Source organism: Triticum urartu, chromosome 3A (genome assembly GCF_056163025.1).
Source record: "Triticum urartu cultivar PI428250 chromosome 3A, HENAU_Tu73, whole genome shotgun sequence".
Taxonomy (NCBI): Eukaryota; Viridiplantae; Streptophyta; class Magnoliopsida; order Poales; family Poaceae; genus Triticum; species Triticum urartu.
The window spans coordinates 296518504-296534104 of record NC_141875.1 but is presented as its reverse complement, the minus strand read 5'-3'; the positions used below and the strand labels follow the sequence as shown (position 1 = coordinate 296534104).

The 15601-nt window shown below is 42.8% G+C and overlaps 1 protein-coding gene across 11 annotated transcripts; it reads right to left on the bottom strand.

Annotated features, from left to right (window-relative positions):
- Nucleotides 1–1873: 1873 nt before the first annotated feature.
- LOC125543887 (uncharacterized) lies at nucleotides 1874–7687 on the bottom strand. Of its 11 annotated transcripts, none has more exons than XR_015618821.1 (13): nucleotides 7065–7687; nucleotides 6849–6926; nucleotides 6621–6670; nucleotides 6341–6456; nucleotides 6184–6261; nucleotides 6027–6076; nucleotides 5043–5597; nucleotides 4815–4958; nucleotides 4656–4728; nucleotides 4056–4116; nucleotides 3151–3613; nucleotides 2869–2990; nucleotides 1874–2253 (listed from the first exon to the last, which is right to left on the bottom strand). XR_015618821.1 is itself a non-coding variant. In XM_087546967.1 (12 exons), the coding sequence occupies exons 6-11, from the start codon at nucleotides 6040–6042 to the stop codon at nucleotides 3611–3613; spliced, it is 603 nt and encodes a 200-aa protein (XP_087403093.1). In that variant the 5' UTR covers nucleotides 6043–6076; nucleotides 6184–6261; nucleotides 6341–6456; nucleotides 6621–6670; nucleotides 6849–6926; nucleotides 7065–7685; the 3' UTR covers nucleotides 1874–2253; nucleotides 2869–3610. The 11 variants fall into 11 exon arrangements, 8 of the variants coding, with proteins under 8 accessions (XP_087403093.1, XP_087403092.1, XP_087403091.1 ...); XR_015618822.1 differs by having other exon boundaries at nucleotides 2869–2978; XR_015618820.1 differs by having other exon boundaries at nucleotides 2869–3613; nucleotides 6027–6104.
- Nucleotides 7688–15601: the final 7914 nt, after the last annotated feature.

Here is a 15601-nt window from a genome sequence, read left to right as displayed (position 1 = left end):
AAACTTTTTTTTCAACAATTCTATCTTTGTAGATAGTAACACTACTATCAGCGTCCGTCTTCCTCTTGAAGATTCATTTATTCTCAATGGCTTGCCGATCAACGGCCAAGTCCACCACAGTCCACATTTTGTTCTCATATATGGATTCTATCTCAGATTTCATGGCCTTAAACCATTTTGCGGAATCTGGGCTCATCATCGCTTCCTCATAGTTCGTAGGTTCGTCATGGTCTAGTAACATGACTTCCAGAACCGGATTACCGTACCACTCTGGTGCGGAACGTACTCTGGTTGACCTACGAGGTTCGGTAGTAAATTGATCTGAAGTTTCATGATCATCATCATTAACTTCCTCACTAATTGGTGTAGGCATCACTAGAACTCATTTCTGTGATGAACAACTTTCCAATTCGGGAGAACGTACAATTACCTCATCAAGTTCTACTTTCCTCCCACTCACTTCTTTCAAGTGAAACTCCTTCTCTAGAAAGGATCCATTCTTAGTAACAAAATATCTTGTCTTCGGATCTGTGATAAAAGGTGTACTCAACAGTTTCTTTTTTGGGTATCCTATGAAGATGCACTACTCCGATTCGGGTTTGAGCTTATCAGTTTGAAACTTTTTCACATAAGCATCGCAACCCCAAACTTTAAGAAACGACAACTTTGGTTTCTTGCCAAACCATAGTTCATACGATGTCATCTCAACGGATTTAGATGGTGCCCTATTTAACGTGAATGCAGCTGTCTCTAATGCATAACCCCAAAACGATAGTGGTAAATCAGTAAGAGACATCATAGATCGCACCATATCCAATAAAGTACGATTACAACGTTCAGACACACCATTATGCTGTGATGTTCTAGGTGGCGTGAGTTGCAAAACTATTCCACATTGTTTCAAATGAAGACCAAACTCGTAACTCAAATATTCGCCTCCGCGATTAGATCGTAGAAACTTTATTTTCTTGTTACGATGATTTTCCACTTCACTCTGAAATTCTTTGAACTTTTCAAATGTTTCAGACTTATGTTTCATTAAGTACATATACCCATATCTGCTCAAATCATTTGTGAAGATCAGAAAATAACGATACCCGCCGCGAGCCTCAACACTTATCGGATCGCATACATCAGTATGTATTATTTCCAATAAGTAAGTTGCTCGCTCCATTGTTCCGGAGAACGGAGTCTTAGTCATTTTGCCCATGAGGCATGGTTCGCAAGCATCAAGTGATTCATAATCAAGTGATTTCAAAAGTTCATTAGCATGGAGTTTCTTCATGCGCTTTATAGCAATATGACCTAAATGATAGTGCCACATATAAGTTGCACTATCATTATCAACTTTGCATCTTTTGGCATCAATATTATGAACTAGTTGACCCGTTGCGTCAAATGGCGTAGAGACCTGCTGAAGACATGTTGTCGATGAAAATAGTTTCATGCTGCAAGAACCTTCAACTAAATCATACTATTTTTTAAACATGTTTATTATATTGTTAAATAATAGTGTGGGAAAAGGGAAACTTTGCATAATATGAATAGGTTTAGTTTGAAAATATGGGCACTGTGATAAGAGAGTAAAGTTGGCATGGTTGTGTTTTTTTAGCAAGTTTGGAAACATGGTTATCATGATGAGAAGCCTAGCCATGCATATTTTTCCTGCAAAAAAAGAGGGGAAAAGATGAGAAACCTAAGAATATATGTATACTAAACACCATGTATAAAACCAGTTAAGGAGAGAGGGTTTTGGTGCTCCTAGGTGTAGATGCGGCTATTATGAAATATGTATTAAAAACACATTTCAAAAGAGTAGTGTTTCAATCAACTTTGTTTTTGTGTGTTTGAAAAAAAAGTATTCATGTGTCTCTTAGACACGTGTATATTTCCAAGCAATCGTATGGCAGCTAGTTAGGCCCATGAATCAAGCAATTTATTTATCCCTTCTTCCTCGACACCTATTCCTTCTTCCTTGACAACTTCATTCAGTCAAAGACAAAACTCCTCAGTAGTACTTCCATCACCTCAATAATTGGGATAGATATCATCCACTACAATGAAGAACAATAACATGCCTCCAAATTATTTTTCTCTACTCCACCAGGAATGTGCAGGTCTTCAAGAACCAAAAGACGCCACTCAGCTCTCTTCGGCCTCATAAGCCCTGTTGTTGTTTATATCCTTAACCCCAAAAGGTTGTCTCTTAGCATATCTGTTGTTCTCCTGGTCCTTATTAGGTGTCGGCTTATCCTGAAGAAAAGGCAATTGATATCCTATTATCATTAAATAAATCCACAGTTAACATGTGGTTCGTGGGGAATGGTGAGATGCCATATTGGGGTTCGCAACACGAATAGAAGACCACTAATTTACAGAAGGACAAAAATGCCTGAACACCGTTAAGAAAGGCCACTTAGAAAATGCCTGAACACCCCACTAATTTACCGACTCGAAACCGTCACTTAGAGAAAAAAACGTTTTTAGATCAACACATAGTATGCTGATATATCAACGCTGTTTTTATGGACATACATGGTACACATGGAATCCCTGATGGTGTTTTTATATCAGCACCATTTGGAATAAAGGAGTGTATGCCAACACAAAGACCTTCATATTCGTCGAGGCTCAAGTTTCAAGGATTTTGGAGAGTGATTCACGTTACATTTATTTACAGACAATTGATGTGGTGCAGGTGAGATTCTCAACTCAAAAAAGGTCTGAAACACTGATTTAGGAAGGAGAGAAATAATACCCTTGTTTTGGGAAGGGAAGAAGTATGATGTAAAATTTACATACGTATGAATTGAGCCTGGTTGTGTAGTAAGAGAAAGCAGTTTTTAAAGAAAAGACTGAACTACTTACGTAGTGGCTTTTCTATGTGCTCATATAGGAAGTATTAGACCACCAAAAAGGTCAATCTCTTGTGATCTTCCAGCTCTCATGGCCGCCGTCTCTCTGGCAGATGTGTCCATCTGCAAGTTTATCTTGAAAACCTAGTATTAGAACCATTGGTGCAAAGTACTCCCTCCGTCCCAAAATAAGTGATTCAACTTTGTACTAACTTTGTACTAAAGCTAGTACAAAGTTGTGTCACTTATTTTGGGACGGAGGGAGTAACCATGAAAGAAAAGGTAAAGGGTTTACATCTTCTGCAAGTGGCTTCCAGTATTCTGTAAGTGATGGTGTGTGGACTCGGTCAGGATCAGTCAAAGCACTCAGCAGTTTCAATTCAAATAAGATGTGGGTTTCCAAAAATTGAACAGACAAGAAATGTGACCAAGGACACATACAGGGAATTGGATGATTAATTTTTATGAATACTATGCAGGCCAGTCCACTAATGAGGTAGTAACTTGCAGAAAAACTGTACAAAATCCCTTTCCAAATAGAGTGTCCCCACTCAGACTCTTTTAACATTTGTATATAGAAGTAAAATTGGACAGTAAGACAAAAAAAGGCCCAACTGACGTATTTTTTGCGCTTAATGCATTGTTGCTCCTTCAAATAGGACAATAGCGGGAAGTTCTACCTAAAACATACAGGGTTTAGTTCTGCCCATTTCCACAGTTGGGCAAGTTCTTTGTTTCCCAACCTCCACCTTGGCTTACTGCAACGAAGGAAAACACAATGTAAAATAATTAGAGAGCAGTAGAGCATGACATAATTACATCACCAATCTGTACAGTATTACCATTGCCCTAAATTCTCTTTTTATCACAAAACAAAGCTATTAAAATAGCCAATCTGCATAAGTCCTAGTAGCATGCTCCTACAAGATTCTTACAAAAACCTACATGGGTATGCTCCCAATAGGAATGGATATAGATTATGCTTACAAACATGCTACACTCTAACACCTCCACCGGAGCACAATTCAGCTCCCACAATCAGTAATCAGCATGAAAACTTAAAAAACAAGTTTGATAGAAATCAATGTTCAGGAAAGCATGAAGCATAAGTGAAGCGAAAGGTTGACGCTTAGAGCAATGGGCTTAAGCATTTTTGAAAACAGAACTGCAGGTTTTGGAGGTTGTAGACCGAGAATTAACCTGAGTAGACGATGCGGGACCTTGGGGAAGCTGGTCACATATTTCCTGAATGTGTATTGGCCTGTGTTGCCGCGACAACATAGATCAGCAATCAGAGTAATCCTTCAGCACTAATATTGGCTCTCAAGTTTCTCCTACGTGTATATTCAGTTCTGAAATATGCACATACAAGAGGGAATCCATGGTAGAATAAACTGAGAATCAAAAAATCATAGCAACTTTTGTCCAAATTACTACCATAACCTTGTTAGAGAAGGATTCGAAGAGAATCAACTACAAAGTATTGCAGTATCATGATAACGACAGAAGGTATAGCCAACATTTAAGTTTTTTTGAGTTGCCACTTTTGCAATTCTGAAATCTGAAGTAACTAAGGTCCGAGTCATTGATAACTACCGATTTTCGTGGGCAACACTTCCGACTCGGGTGAGGAACACCAAATTTAGTACTTTAGTATTCAGTTTTATCGCTAAATATGCAGCATGTAGTCGTCAGATTTAGTACTTTAGTGAGTACAATTTTCTGTAATTCCTAGTGAAAATTGCATCTCTATGTCGTAACATAATTGACAGTGTGCATCAATTCAGCTGATTTAGTTACCTTGTGACCTTGTCCATGTAGGGAATGAGGTCTTGCAGCCTCCTTAGCCTCTTATTGGTCCTTGTTCTTCTTTCTAAATAGCATAAGCAAGAAAAAATGTTCAGTAAAAACATCCGACACCAAGACGAATACCGAAAATGTTGCAGGAAACTAACTAACCCTCCCAAGCGATGCTCTGCGGGTCAGTGGTGCAGCCACGCTTGGCGTGGACTCTGCAGTCGGCGGAGTCCTGCTGCAGCTGCTGGTAGTCGTCCATGCTGGGCATGTCCAGCTCGAGAGGGCTAACTGAATCTGGACCAAGGTCTTAGTAGAAGTGTAGCATTAAACAATTGGCAGGCGGGAGAGTCTGGATGGATGTGAAGTGTATATATGTGATGTTTGTCCTACCCGGGAGTCGATGTTGCTGAAGCTGGTGACCATGCCGACATCGCTGTTGCCGAGCACCTCGGCCTTCTTGCTGCCGGGCACTGAGAAGATGATGTTGGAGTTGGTGTCGTCACAGGTGCTCATGGAGAAGATCCTCAAGAGGTCACTCGAGCCGTCGCCGGCAGCGATGCTCTCGCCGACGTCCTGCTGCCTCAAGAAGCTCCACAACGAGCCCAGCCTCCTCTGCTGTGCCATCGCGTCGACATTGCCTCCTCCGTGCGAATGCAAGTAGCTGATTCCCATCCTTCCTCTCGTTCCACCCATGCTGCCATTGCCTGTGCATCATCACAGTCACAGAGCCAGAGCACATCGATCAAAGCGCACAAGGGTCAAAAAAACACAACACCCGACCAAATCTGGAAAATCAACATGATCACTGAAGCAAGGATCATGACAGCGCATAGGATATTTAAAGCATATAGGATATATAAAACAAATGCAGCAGAGGTAGATAGAAAGGAAACAAAGAAACTTGATCTATAGTAAAAATAAGAAGCAACCTCCAAGATAATACGCCTGCAAAACGAAATAAAATAACTAATTAGGACATGGAACCATTGTAACTCCCATGTTGCTCTGCAGTTGGCATATTTGAGCTATTAAAAACCTCAAAATCTAGTACTTTTCTGTCCTAATGGTGACAACCAAAAGCTATCTATTGCGCATTGAGCACCCTAGTTGATGGTCAGAACATTGTGTCATAATGGATTCAAACAATCTCAAATCCTAGCCATTTAAACAAGATACAAAGTTCATGGAATTTATCCCAACAGTACACAGAGGAAGCTGCATAATATAAAAGAATAAAATATGAATTGGCAATCAAACTGTAGTAAGTCACTAAATCGGTATGATGAGAACCTACAAAGCAGAGTACAATTGAAAAGTTAAGGTAAAAGAGAACTTTGACCTAAAACTGTAAAACAAGAAAAAAAACATTTTTACCTGTCTGTGCTGCCATAGATGAATCGATAATCAAACTGCAGTCAGCTAGCCTTGAAAGCCAAAAATATAATGGATGGACTATGAGAACAATACAGAACTCTATTGCATCGGATTGTAGTTAAACAAATTCAGATGTGGTCATTTGGTGGAAGGATACCTTAGTTGGATATAACACTAAGCAAATGGATGTCGCCAGCACATTCGTTTCTGGTGACAAATATATGGTGCACGACACCTGCACATTCAATTGCCATGGTGAAAAATACAGGTGCACAAATGGTTCAAGAAGTACAATCACATCAAGATAGACTAACATGTTTCTAGATTGGGATTTGCTTCATTCTTAAAGCCTAGCACTTGAATCTGTAACCTTCAAAGGTGAGCAATCGATGCCTGACTTATAAAATTCTCTTTCTTATAATCTGAGCATCTGTCAAAGAGTTCAAATGAAGAAAAGCATAATGAGATTCCACATCATAGCTTTCAACGGCAGAGCAACTTACAGAATGGAATTACCCAATCATTATCAATGTTAGTGAACTATTTGTTTAACTCTCGTCGGAACTCAACTATCATTGTCCCCGTTAATCTCACCTGGTATGTGATGTGGCGGGGTGCAACCATTGCTTAAGTACCCCGTGAAACTGAAAATGAAAGTTTGACATAGTAAAATATACCAATACCCAAATTTACCTAAATCTGCAGTGATATTTTTCTGTAAATGACAATCATGTGAAACTAAAAACACCTAAATATAACCTGACAACTTAAAATTTACTCAGGAAATGACAGAGTAGATCGAGAATCACCAAAACAACTCACCTCAGATGAAGCACAAATCAAGGAGACCTGCTTCACCTCCAATGATCCACCTCTACCTCACACACATCATGGATCCTCCTACATCAAGCCATCATGGAAGGAAAAATCTAAGAATGTGCACTGAAACCTCAAGTAGTTTCACCTCGGACAGCTCGAGCGGGCTGGCTCGCCTCGGTCGCCTGGACCACGAACGTGAGAAAGAAGGTGGAAGCCTACCTTGGCTGGTGTGGGTGAGTTCTTCCAGGGCACGCCCCGGAGTAAGAAGACAGCAGAGAAAAATCTCACCACCTGTGGTGGGGCTCCACTGGCTGGCCAGCGGCATGCTTGTCCCATCCTCCGTTGTCGAGTTGGTGACGAGAGAATAGACGAGGCGAGTGAGGCCGGCGACGGCGAATGGCCCCTGGCCGGCGGCGCCGCCTCCACGAGGACCAGCCTGCTCCTTCACCTGTCCCCGCCTCATCCCTCTTCCCTCGAGCCTCCTGTCCCCGCCTCTTCCCTCTTGGAGCCTCACCCGCGACGGGCCGACAGCTGCTTGTCTTGGTCGCCTGCCTCCACTGCCCCTTCGCCCCACCACCGGGCCTAACTTGCGCCAGATCTGGAACCAGGCGCCGCCGACGACCGGATAAACAACGGAGAGAGGGAAGTCAAGATGGGGAAGCAGCAACGGTGGGGGAGGAGGAGTAGGCGGCGGCGAGGCCCTGGTGACGAGCGGGGAGGAGGGAGGGGCAGTGGATCGAGGGGAATGTGGGAGCTAGGGTTGTGCGGCGGCTGGTGTGCGAGCGAGATTGGGTGCATAGCGCGCATTCCAGATTGGGCAAAGTGTCATTCACACGGAAACGGCCAACCCAGCCAATGAACACGAGGCGCGAGCCCACTCGTCATTGGCCAGTAAAAACGACCGCGAGGTGAAAAATCTGATTACAGCGAGGTGAAGATCTAACGGCTGAGACACACCAGAAGAGCAGATCCGACGGCCGACGAAGGCTGCAATCGGGGAAGCCTTCTCCATGCGAGTTGGCTAGCCTCTTTTATGTTTTAAATATGTATATCACTACGATCGAGATTCTATAAACCATTCACCTTGGATGTATGACCACATAAGGTTTTATTCATGTAAACAAAATAACAATTATTTTTTAACTTAAATGAATAACCGTATTGCAATAAACATGATCCAATCATATTATGCTCAACGCAAACATCAAATAACATTTATTTTAGGTTCAACACTAATTCCGAAGGTAAAGGGAGTGTGCGATGGTGATCTTATCAACCTTGGAATCTCTTCCAACACACATAGTCACTTTGCCCTCAACTAGTCTCTGTTCATTTTGTAACTCCTATTTCGAGTTACTAATCATAGCAACTGAATCGGTATCAAATACCTAGGGGTTACTATGAACACTAGTAAAGTACACATAAATAACCTGTATATCATATATACTTTTGCTCAATTTGCCATCCTTCTTATCCGCCAAATATTTGGGGTAGTTTCGTTTCCAGTGACCATTCCCTTTGCAGTAGATGCACTCAGTTTTAGGCTTAGGTCTAGCTTTGGGTTTCTTCATGGGAGTGGCAACTTGCTTGCCTTTCTTCTTTGAAGTTCCTCTTTCTTTCCCTCTGCCTTTTTCTTAAAACTTGTGGTCTTGTTAACCATCAACATTTAATGTTATTTCTTAATTTCTACCTTCACCGGTTTTGGCATCGCGAAGAGCTTGGGAATTAATTTCGTCATCCCTTGCATATTATAGTTCATCACTAAGTTCTAGTAACTTGGTGATAGTGACTAGAGAACTTTATCAATCACTATCTTATCTAGAAGATTAACTCCCACTTGATTCAGGCAATTGTAGTACCCGGACAATCTGAGCACATGCTCACTAGTTGAGCTATTCTCCTCCACCTTGTAGGCAAAGTACTGTTAGAGGTCTCATACCTCTCGACACGGGCATGAGTATGAAGTACAAATTTCAACTCTTAGAACATCTTATATGTTCCGTGGCGTTTAAAACGTTTTTGAACTCCTGGTTCTAAGCCATAAAGTATGGTGCACTAAACTATTAAGTAGTCATCATACCGAGTTTTGTCAAACGTTCATAATGTGTGCATCTGCTCCTGCAATAGATCTGTCACCTAGCGGTGCATCAAGAAGATAATTATTCTGTGCAACAATGAGGATAATCCTCAGATCATGGACACAGTCCGCATCATTGCTACTATCATTTTTCAACTTATTTTTCTCTAGGAACATATCAAAATTAAATGGGAAGCTACATCGTAAGCTATTGATCTACAACATAGACATGCAAGTACTATCAGGACTAAGTCCATGATAAATTAAAGTTCAATTAATCATACTTAAGAACTCCCACTTAGATAGACATCTCTCTAATCATCTAAGTGATCACGTAATCTGTATCAACTAAACCATGTCCGATCATCACGTGAGATGGAGTAGTTTTCAATGGTGAACATCTCTATGTTGATCATATCTACTATATGATTCACGTTCGACCTTTCGGTCTCAGTGTTCCGAGGCCATATCTGCATATGCTAGGCTCGTCAAGTTTAACCTGAGTATTCTGCGTGTGCAAAACTGGCTTGCACCCGTTGTATGTGAACGTAGAGCTTATCACACCCGATCATCACGTGGTGTCTCGACACAACGAACTGTCGCAACGGTGCATACTCAGGGAGAACACTTATACCTTGAAATTTAGTGAGTGATCATCTTATAATGCTACCGACGAATTAAGAAAAATAAGATGCATAAAGGATAAACATCACATGCAATCAAAATATGTGACATGATATGGCCATGATCATCTTGCGCCTTTGATCTCCATCTCCAAAGTACCGTCATGATCTCTATCGTCACTGGCATGACACCATGATCTCCATCATCTTGATCTCTTATCAATGTGTCGCCAACTGTTGCTCTTGCAACTATTGCTAACGCATAGCGATAAAGTAAAGCAATTATTTGGTGCTTGCATCTTATGCAATAAAGAGACAACCATAAGGCTTCTGCCAGTTGCCGATAACTTCAAAAAAACATGATCATCTCATACAACAACTTATATCTCATCACGTCTTGACCATATCACATCACAACAAGCCCTGCAAAAACAAGTTAGACGTCCTCTACTTTGTTGTTGCAAGTTTTACGTGGCTGCTACGGGCTGAGCAAGAACCGTTCTTACCTACGCATCAAAAACCACAACATAATATAGTGATTGCTTTTTGATCTTCAGAAAGAACCCTCTTCATTGAAACCGATTCAACTAAAGTTGGAGAAACAGACACCCACTAGCCACGTGTGTGCGAAGCATGGCGGTAGAACCAGTCTCGCGCAAGCGTACGCGTAATGTCGGTCTGGGCCGCTTCATCCAACAATACCGTTGAATCAAGAATCAACTAGTAACGGCAAGCAATATGTATATACTCACGCCCACAACTCCTTTGTGTTCTACTCGTGCATATAACATCTACGCATAGACCTGGCTCGGATGCCACTGTTGGGGAACGCAGTAATTTCAAAATTTTCCTACGCACACGCAAGATCTATCATGGTGATGCATAGCAACGAGAGGGAAGAGTGCTGTCCACGCACCCTCGTAGACCGTAAGTGGAAGCGTTATGACAACACGGTTGATGTAGTCGTACGTCTTCATGATCCGACCGATCCTAGTACCGAAAGTACAACACCTCCGCGATCTGCACACGTTCAGCTCGGTGACGTCCCACGGACTCTTGATCCAGTTGAGTGTTGAAGGAGAGCTTCGTAAGCATGATGGTGTGATGACGGTGATGATGAAGCTACCGACGCAGGGCTTTGCCTAAGCACTGCAACGATATGACCGAGGTGGATTATGGTGGAGGGGGGCACCGCACACGGCTAAGAGATCAATGATCAACTTGTGTCTCTATGGGGTTCCCCCTCCCCCGTATATAAAGGAGTGGAGGAGGGGAGGGCCGACCCTCTCTATGGCGCGCCCCAAGGGGGATTCCTACTCCTCGTAGGAGTAGGTTCCCCCTTCCCTAGTTGGAGTAGGAGAAGAAGGAAGGGGAAGAGGGAGAGAAGGAAAGAGGGGGGCGCCGCCCCCTCCCTAGTCCAATTCGGCCAGCCCATGGGGGGAGTGCAGCCACCCCTTGAGGGCCTTCTCTCCTTTCCTGTATGGCCCATTAAGGCCCATTACTTCCCCGGTGAATTCCGTAACTCTCCGGTACTCTAAAAAATACCCGAATCACTCGGAACCTTTCTGATGTACGAATATAGCCTTCCAATATATCGATCTTTACGTCTCCATCATTTCGAGACTGCTCGTCATGTCTGTGATCTCATCCGGGACTCCGCAACCTTCGGTACATCAAATCACATAACTCATAATACAAATCGTCATCGAACGTTAAGCGTGCGGACCGTACGGGTTCGAGAACTATGTAGACATGACCGAGACACATCTCCAGTCAATAACCAATAACGGAACCTGGATGCTCATATTGGCTCCTACATATTCTACGAAGATCTTTATCGGTCAAGCCGCATAACAACATACGTTGTTCCCTTTGTCATCGGTATGTTACTTGCCCGAGATTCGATCATTGGTATCATCATACCTAGTTCAATATCATTACCGGCAAGTCTCTTTACTCGTTTCGTAATGCATCATCCCACAACTAACTCATTAGTCACATTTCTTGCAAGGCTCATAGTGATATACATTATCGAGAGGCCCTAGAGATACCTCTCTGGTAGACGGAGTGACAAATCCTAATCTCGATCTATGCCAACTCAACAAACACCATTGGAGACACCTGTAGAGCATCTTTATAATCACCGAGTTACATTGTGACGTTTGATAACACACAAGGTGTTCCTCCGTTATTCGGGAGTTGCATAATGTCATAGTCAGAGGAACATGTATAAGTTATGAAGAAAGCAGTAGCAATAAAACTGAACGATCATTATGCTAAGCTAACGGATGGGTCTTGTCCATCACATCATTCTATAATGATGTGATCCCTTTCATCAAATGACAACACATGTCCATGGCTAGGAAACTTAACCATCTTTGATTAACGAGCTAGTCAAGTAGAGGCATACTAGGGACACTCTGTTTGTCTATGTATTCACACATGTACTAAGTTTCCGGTTAATACAATTCTAGCATGAATAATAAACATTTATCATGATATAAGGAAATATAAGTAACAACTTTATTATTGCCTCTAGGGCATATTTCCTTCACATACCACATCACAGCCATTTTAATAGCATGTTGGCACGGAAGGTAAACCATTATAAACTCCTAGCAAATTAAGCATGGCATGAGCAACTACATGTCATTGCAAACATATTTCATTCATAATAGGCTGAATCAGGAATGATGAACTAATCATGTTTACAAAAACAAAAGAGGTCGAGTTCATACCAACTTCTCTTATCTCAACCAGTCCATCATATATCGTCATTATTGCCTTTCACTTGCACAACCGAATAGTGTGGATAATAATAATAGTGCACGTGCATTGGATTAAGCTGGAATCTGCAAGCATTCAATTCAAGGGAGAATACAAGGTAATATGGGCTTTTTGTTAGATCAACAATAATGCATATGAGAGCCACTCAATATTTTCATCAAGGTCTTCTCCTCTCGACCCCCAAAGAAAAGAAAAGAAACAAAACTATTTACACGGGAAAGTTCCCAACAAGCAAAAGAAGAACGAGAAATCTTTTTGGGTTTTCTTTTTAATTACTACTACTACAGTCATGGAAAGTAAACTAGCTAAAAGCTACAACTAATTTTTTTGGTTTTCTAAGTTTTTTCAAACACACAAGAAGAAAGCTTAAAAAGAAATTAAACTAGCATGGATGATACAATGAAAAAGTATGAGCACCGACAACTGGCATGAGGATGTGAACATGAATGTAATGCCGGTGAGAAATACGTACTCCCCCAGGCTTAGGCTTTTGGCCTAAGTTGGTCTATGGCCACGGATCAAAGCTGCCCTCTCCGATGTACTGGGGAGGGTCCTCGGGGTGCCACTGGTTGGCGATCTCCTCTGGATCCCACTGTTAAAAAGACTGCCGGTGAGGATCAAATAGTGGCTCCGGCTCGGGAGCTGATGTCAGGATCTGGTATGCCTGAACGGCCTCCTGATACGTCTCCGTCGTATCTATAATTTTTTATTGTTCCATGCCAATATTATACAACTTTCATATACTTTTGGCAATTTTTATACTATTTTTGAGACTAACATATTGATCCAGTGCCTAATGCCAGTTCCTGTTTGTTGCATGTTTTTTGTTTCGCATAAAATCCATACCAAACGGAGTCCAAACGGGATAAGAACTGACGGAGATTTTTTTGGAATATATGTGATTTTTGGGAAGAAGAATCAACACGAGACGATGCCCGAGGGGGCCACGAGGCAGGGGGGCGTGCCCCAGGGGGTCAGGCGCGCCCTGGGCCCTCGTGGCCACCCCATAAGGCGGTTGGTGCCCTTCTTTCACTGCAAGAAAGCTAATATCCGGATAGAGATCGTGCCAAAAATTCAGACCAATCGGAGTTACGGATCTCCGGGAATTTAAGAAACGGCGAAGGACCAGAATCGGGAACGTAGAAACAAAGAGAGACAGAGGGACAGATCCAATCTCGGAGGGGCTCTCGCCCTGCCCATGCCATGGAGGCCATGGACCAGACACTACTAGGGAAAAGCCTAGCGGCAGCTTGGGTTTTGAGCCTATTAGTAGCGCGGGGACCGGCGCTACTAATAAGGCGCTACAGCTAACGTATAGCAGTAGCGCCTGTTGTCCCACGTTACTGCTATACATAGCGCTCTTTAGAAAAGGGCGCTGCTGATATTATCTGCAGCGCTGTTTACTGGGAAGCGCTACAGGTAAGGCGGCGCTACTGCTAAATTCCCCCCCCCCTCGCTACTACTAGTTTTATTAGTTTTTTCCCTGCATATTTGTTTTGTATTTGAATAGGATTTATACAATAATCTTTAGCATATCATACACATACAAATGTAATCATAGCATATACATACAATTAGTCTCATCAAATCATGTCATCATCATAATCATCATCCAACACAAAGTGGTCTCTCGTCATCATCTCGAAAATAGCGATACAAGTCTCGATTACTTGCAAATACATCGTCATCCATCTAAACAATGATATACGCGAGAAGAGCTATCACTTTGAGTACATGAGTTCGTATCCCTCTCTCGCATTAGCGTGAACCTAAACTAACTACTGCCTGTCGCTCGGAAACCGGAAATCGGTACACCTGGGCCTGACACTCCGGCCACTTGTCGTATATATACTCCTGGCGTAGCACTTCTTCGCCATCTATGATCTATGCACCTGCATCGTCACATGAGTCGATGATATGCAACATATATAGTTGAGCAACAGAAAGAGACAGACTTCGCAAAAATAGAAACAACATATCATAAACATAAATAACAAAGTTCATCGTACCCCAAAATGCCGTAACTAGAGTGATTTTTGCTAGTCGAGGAGGAGGACGGTTTAATTACATCACAAATAAAGTTTCACCATGCATAACTCAAAGTTTTGTCATACAGAAAGTATGGACTAAACGGACACATTGTCATATATCGACAATCACTCCAACATGTCGTTCCATCCATCCAAGTCAGGGAGATAGTCCTCGAGCTTAGTGAAAGGCTTCATGTCGAGACGCTGAGAGGCTATCCATGTTCGGACGTCTTCCCGCGACATTTGTCCTTCTCCGTAGAACATCCCTGTTTTTCCGACGACCGCCTTCATGATGATTTGGGCAAGTTCGCGCTGGATGTTATAGAACTCAGCTCGAAGTCAATGATCCTCGATATCTCCTATGTCCTTTGCCCATTGCAGAATATGGGAATCGCCGGATCTAGGTGACATGCGAAGGTTCTGGTGATCCTGTCTGTACTCCAGCATGTGGTGTAGGACATAGAATCCATCATTAAGAGAATCGTTCGGTTGCTGGATGCAGTAGAAGTCGGTCTTATGGCCGAAGGCGACCCTGCCGCCCCTTCTCTTCTTGTCCCTGACCTCTCCACCCCCTGCTTGGTAGTAAAACATAGCACTGTCGAGAACATCCTTGATGTGGGTGTAATCCTTTTTGTGAATGTTCTTCGACGAGTCCAAGTAAAGGGCGTGGGAGAATCGGGGGTAGAGGATGATGAGGACGGCGCGCCCGCCGCTGCGCAAAATAAGTACACCTCAAATTAATTAGCCTCCACCGTGCAAATGAATGATTGAGATCGAAGGAAGGATAGCAACGTGGATGACTTACATGGGATGATAAGGCACGAGAATCGCCTCCTTGCCCTTATTGGCGAGCATGAAACTGACGATGTAATCCCTCGCGTATTCACGGTGCTTTGCGCAGACTCCCAAGAAGCCCTCGTGCATGTAGTACGGGTCAGCGACACAGATATGAGATATCTGCTCAAGCCCGATGATGTAGTTCATGTGCAAGGCATAAAGACGGACAAACGTAAAATCCAGCTTCTTCACGTGAAATATGTCGAATATGTGATTGAATCGGAGGAAGAACTTATCCGCGGGGAAGCTGTCGACGTACGACATTTGCCGCGGAACGTTAACCACGTAGAGTGGGTATCCTGGATCTTTCGAGGCGATGAGGCCTTTCTCTACCCGCAACACATCGTCATGAAGTCTCCTTAGATCGCCGAATCTGGCCCGTAGCGCTGTTGCAGGTAGGAT

Bases quoted from the DNA above. Each gene is read 5' to 3' on its own strand.
- LOC125543887 (XM_087546967.1), bottom strand. The intron at 4,947-5,042 runs GTAGGACAAACA...ACCTTGGTCCAG, and splicing joins TCAGCAACATCGACTCCCGG to ATTCAGTTAGCCCTCTCGAG. The intron at 4,117-4,655 runs GTAACTAAATCA...GCGGCAACACAG, and splicing joins TACATGGACAAGGTCACAAG to GCCAATACACATTCAGGAAA.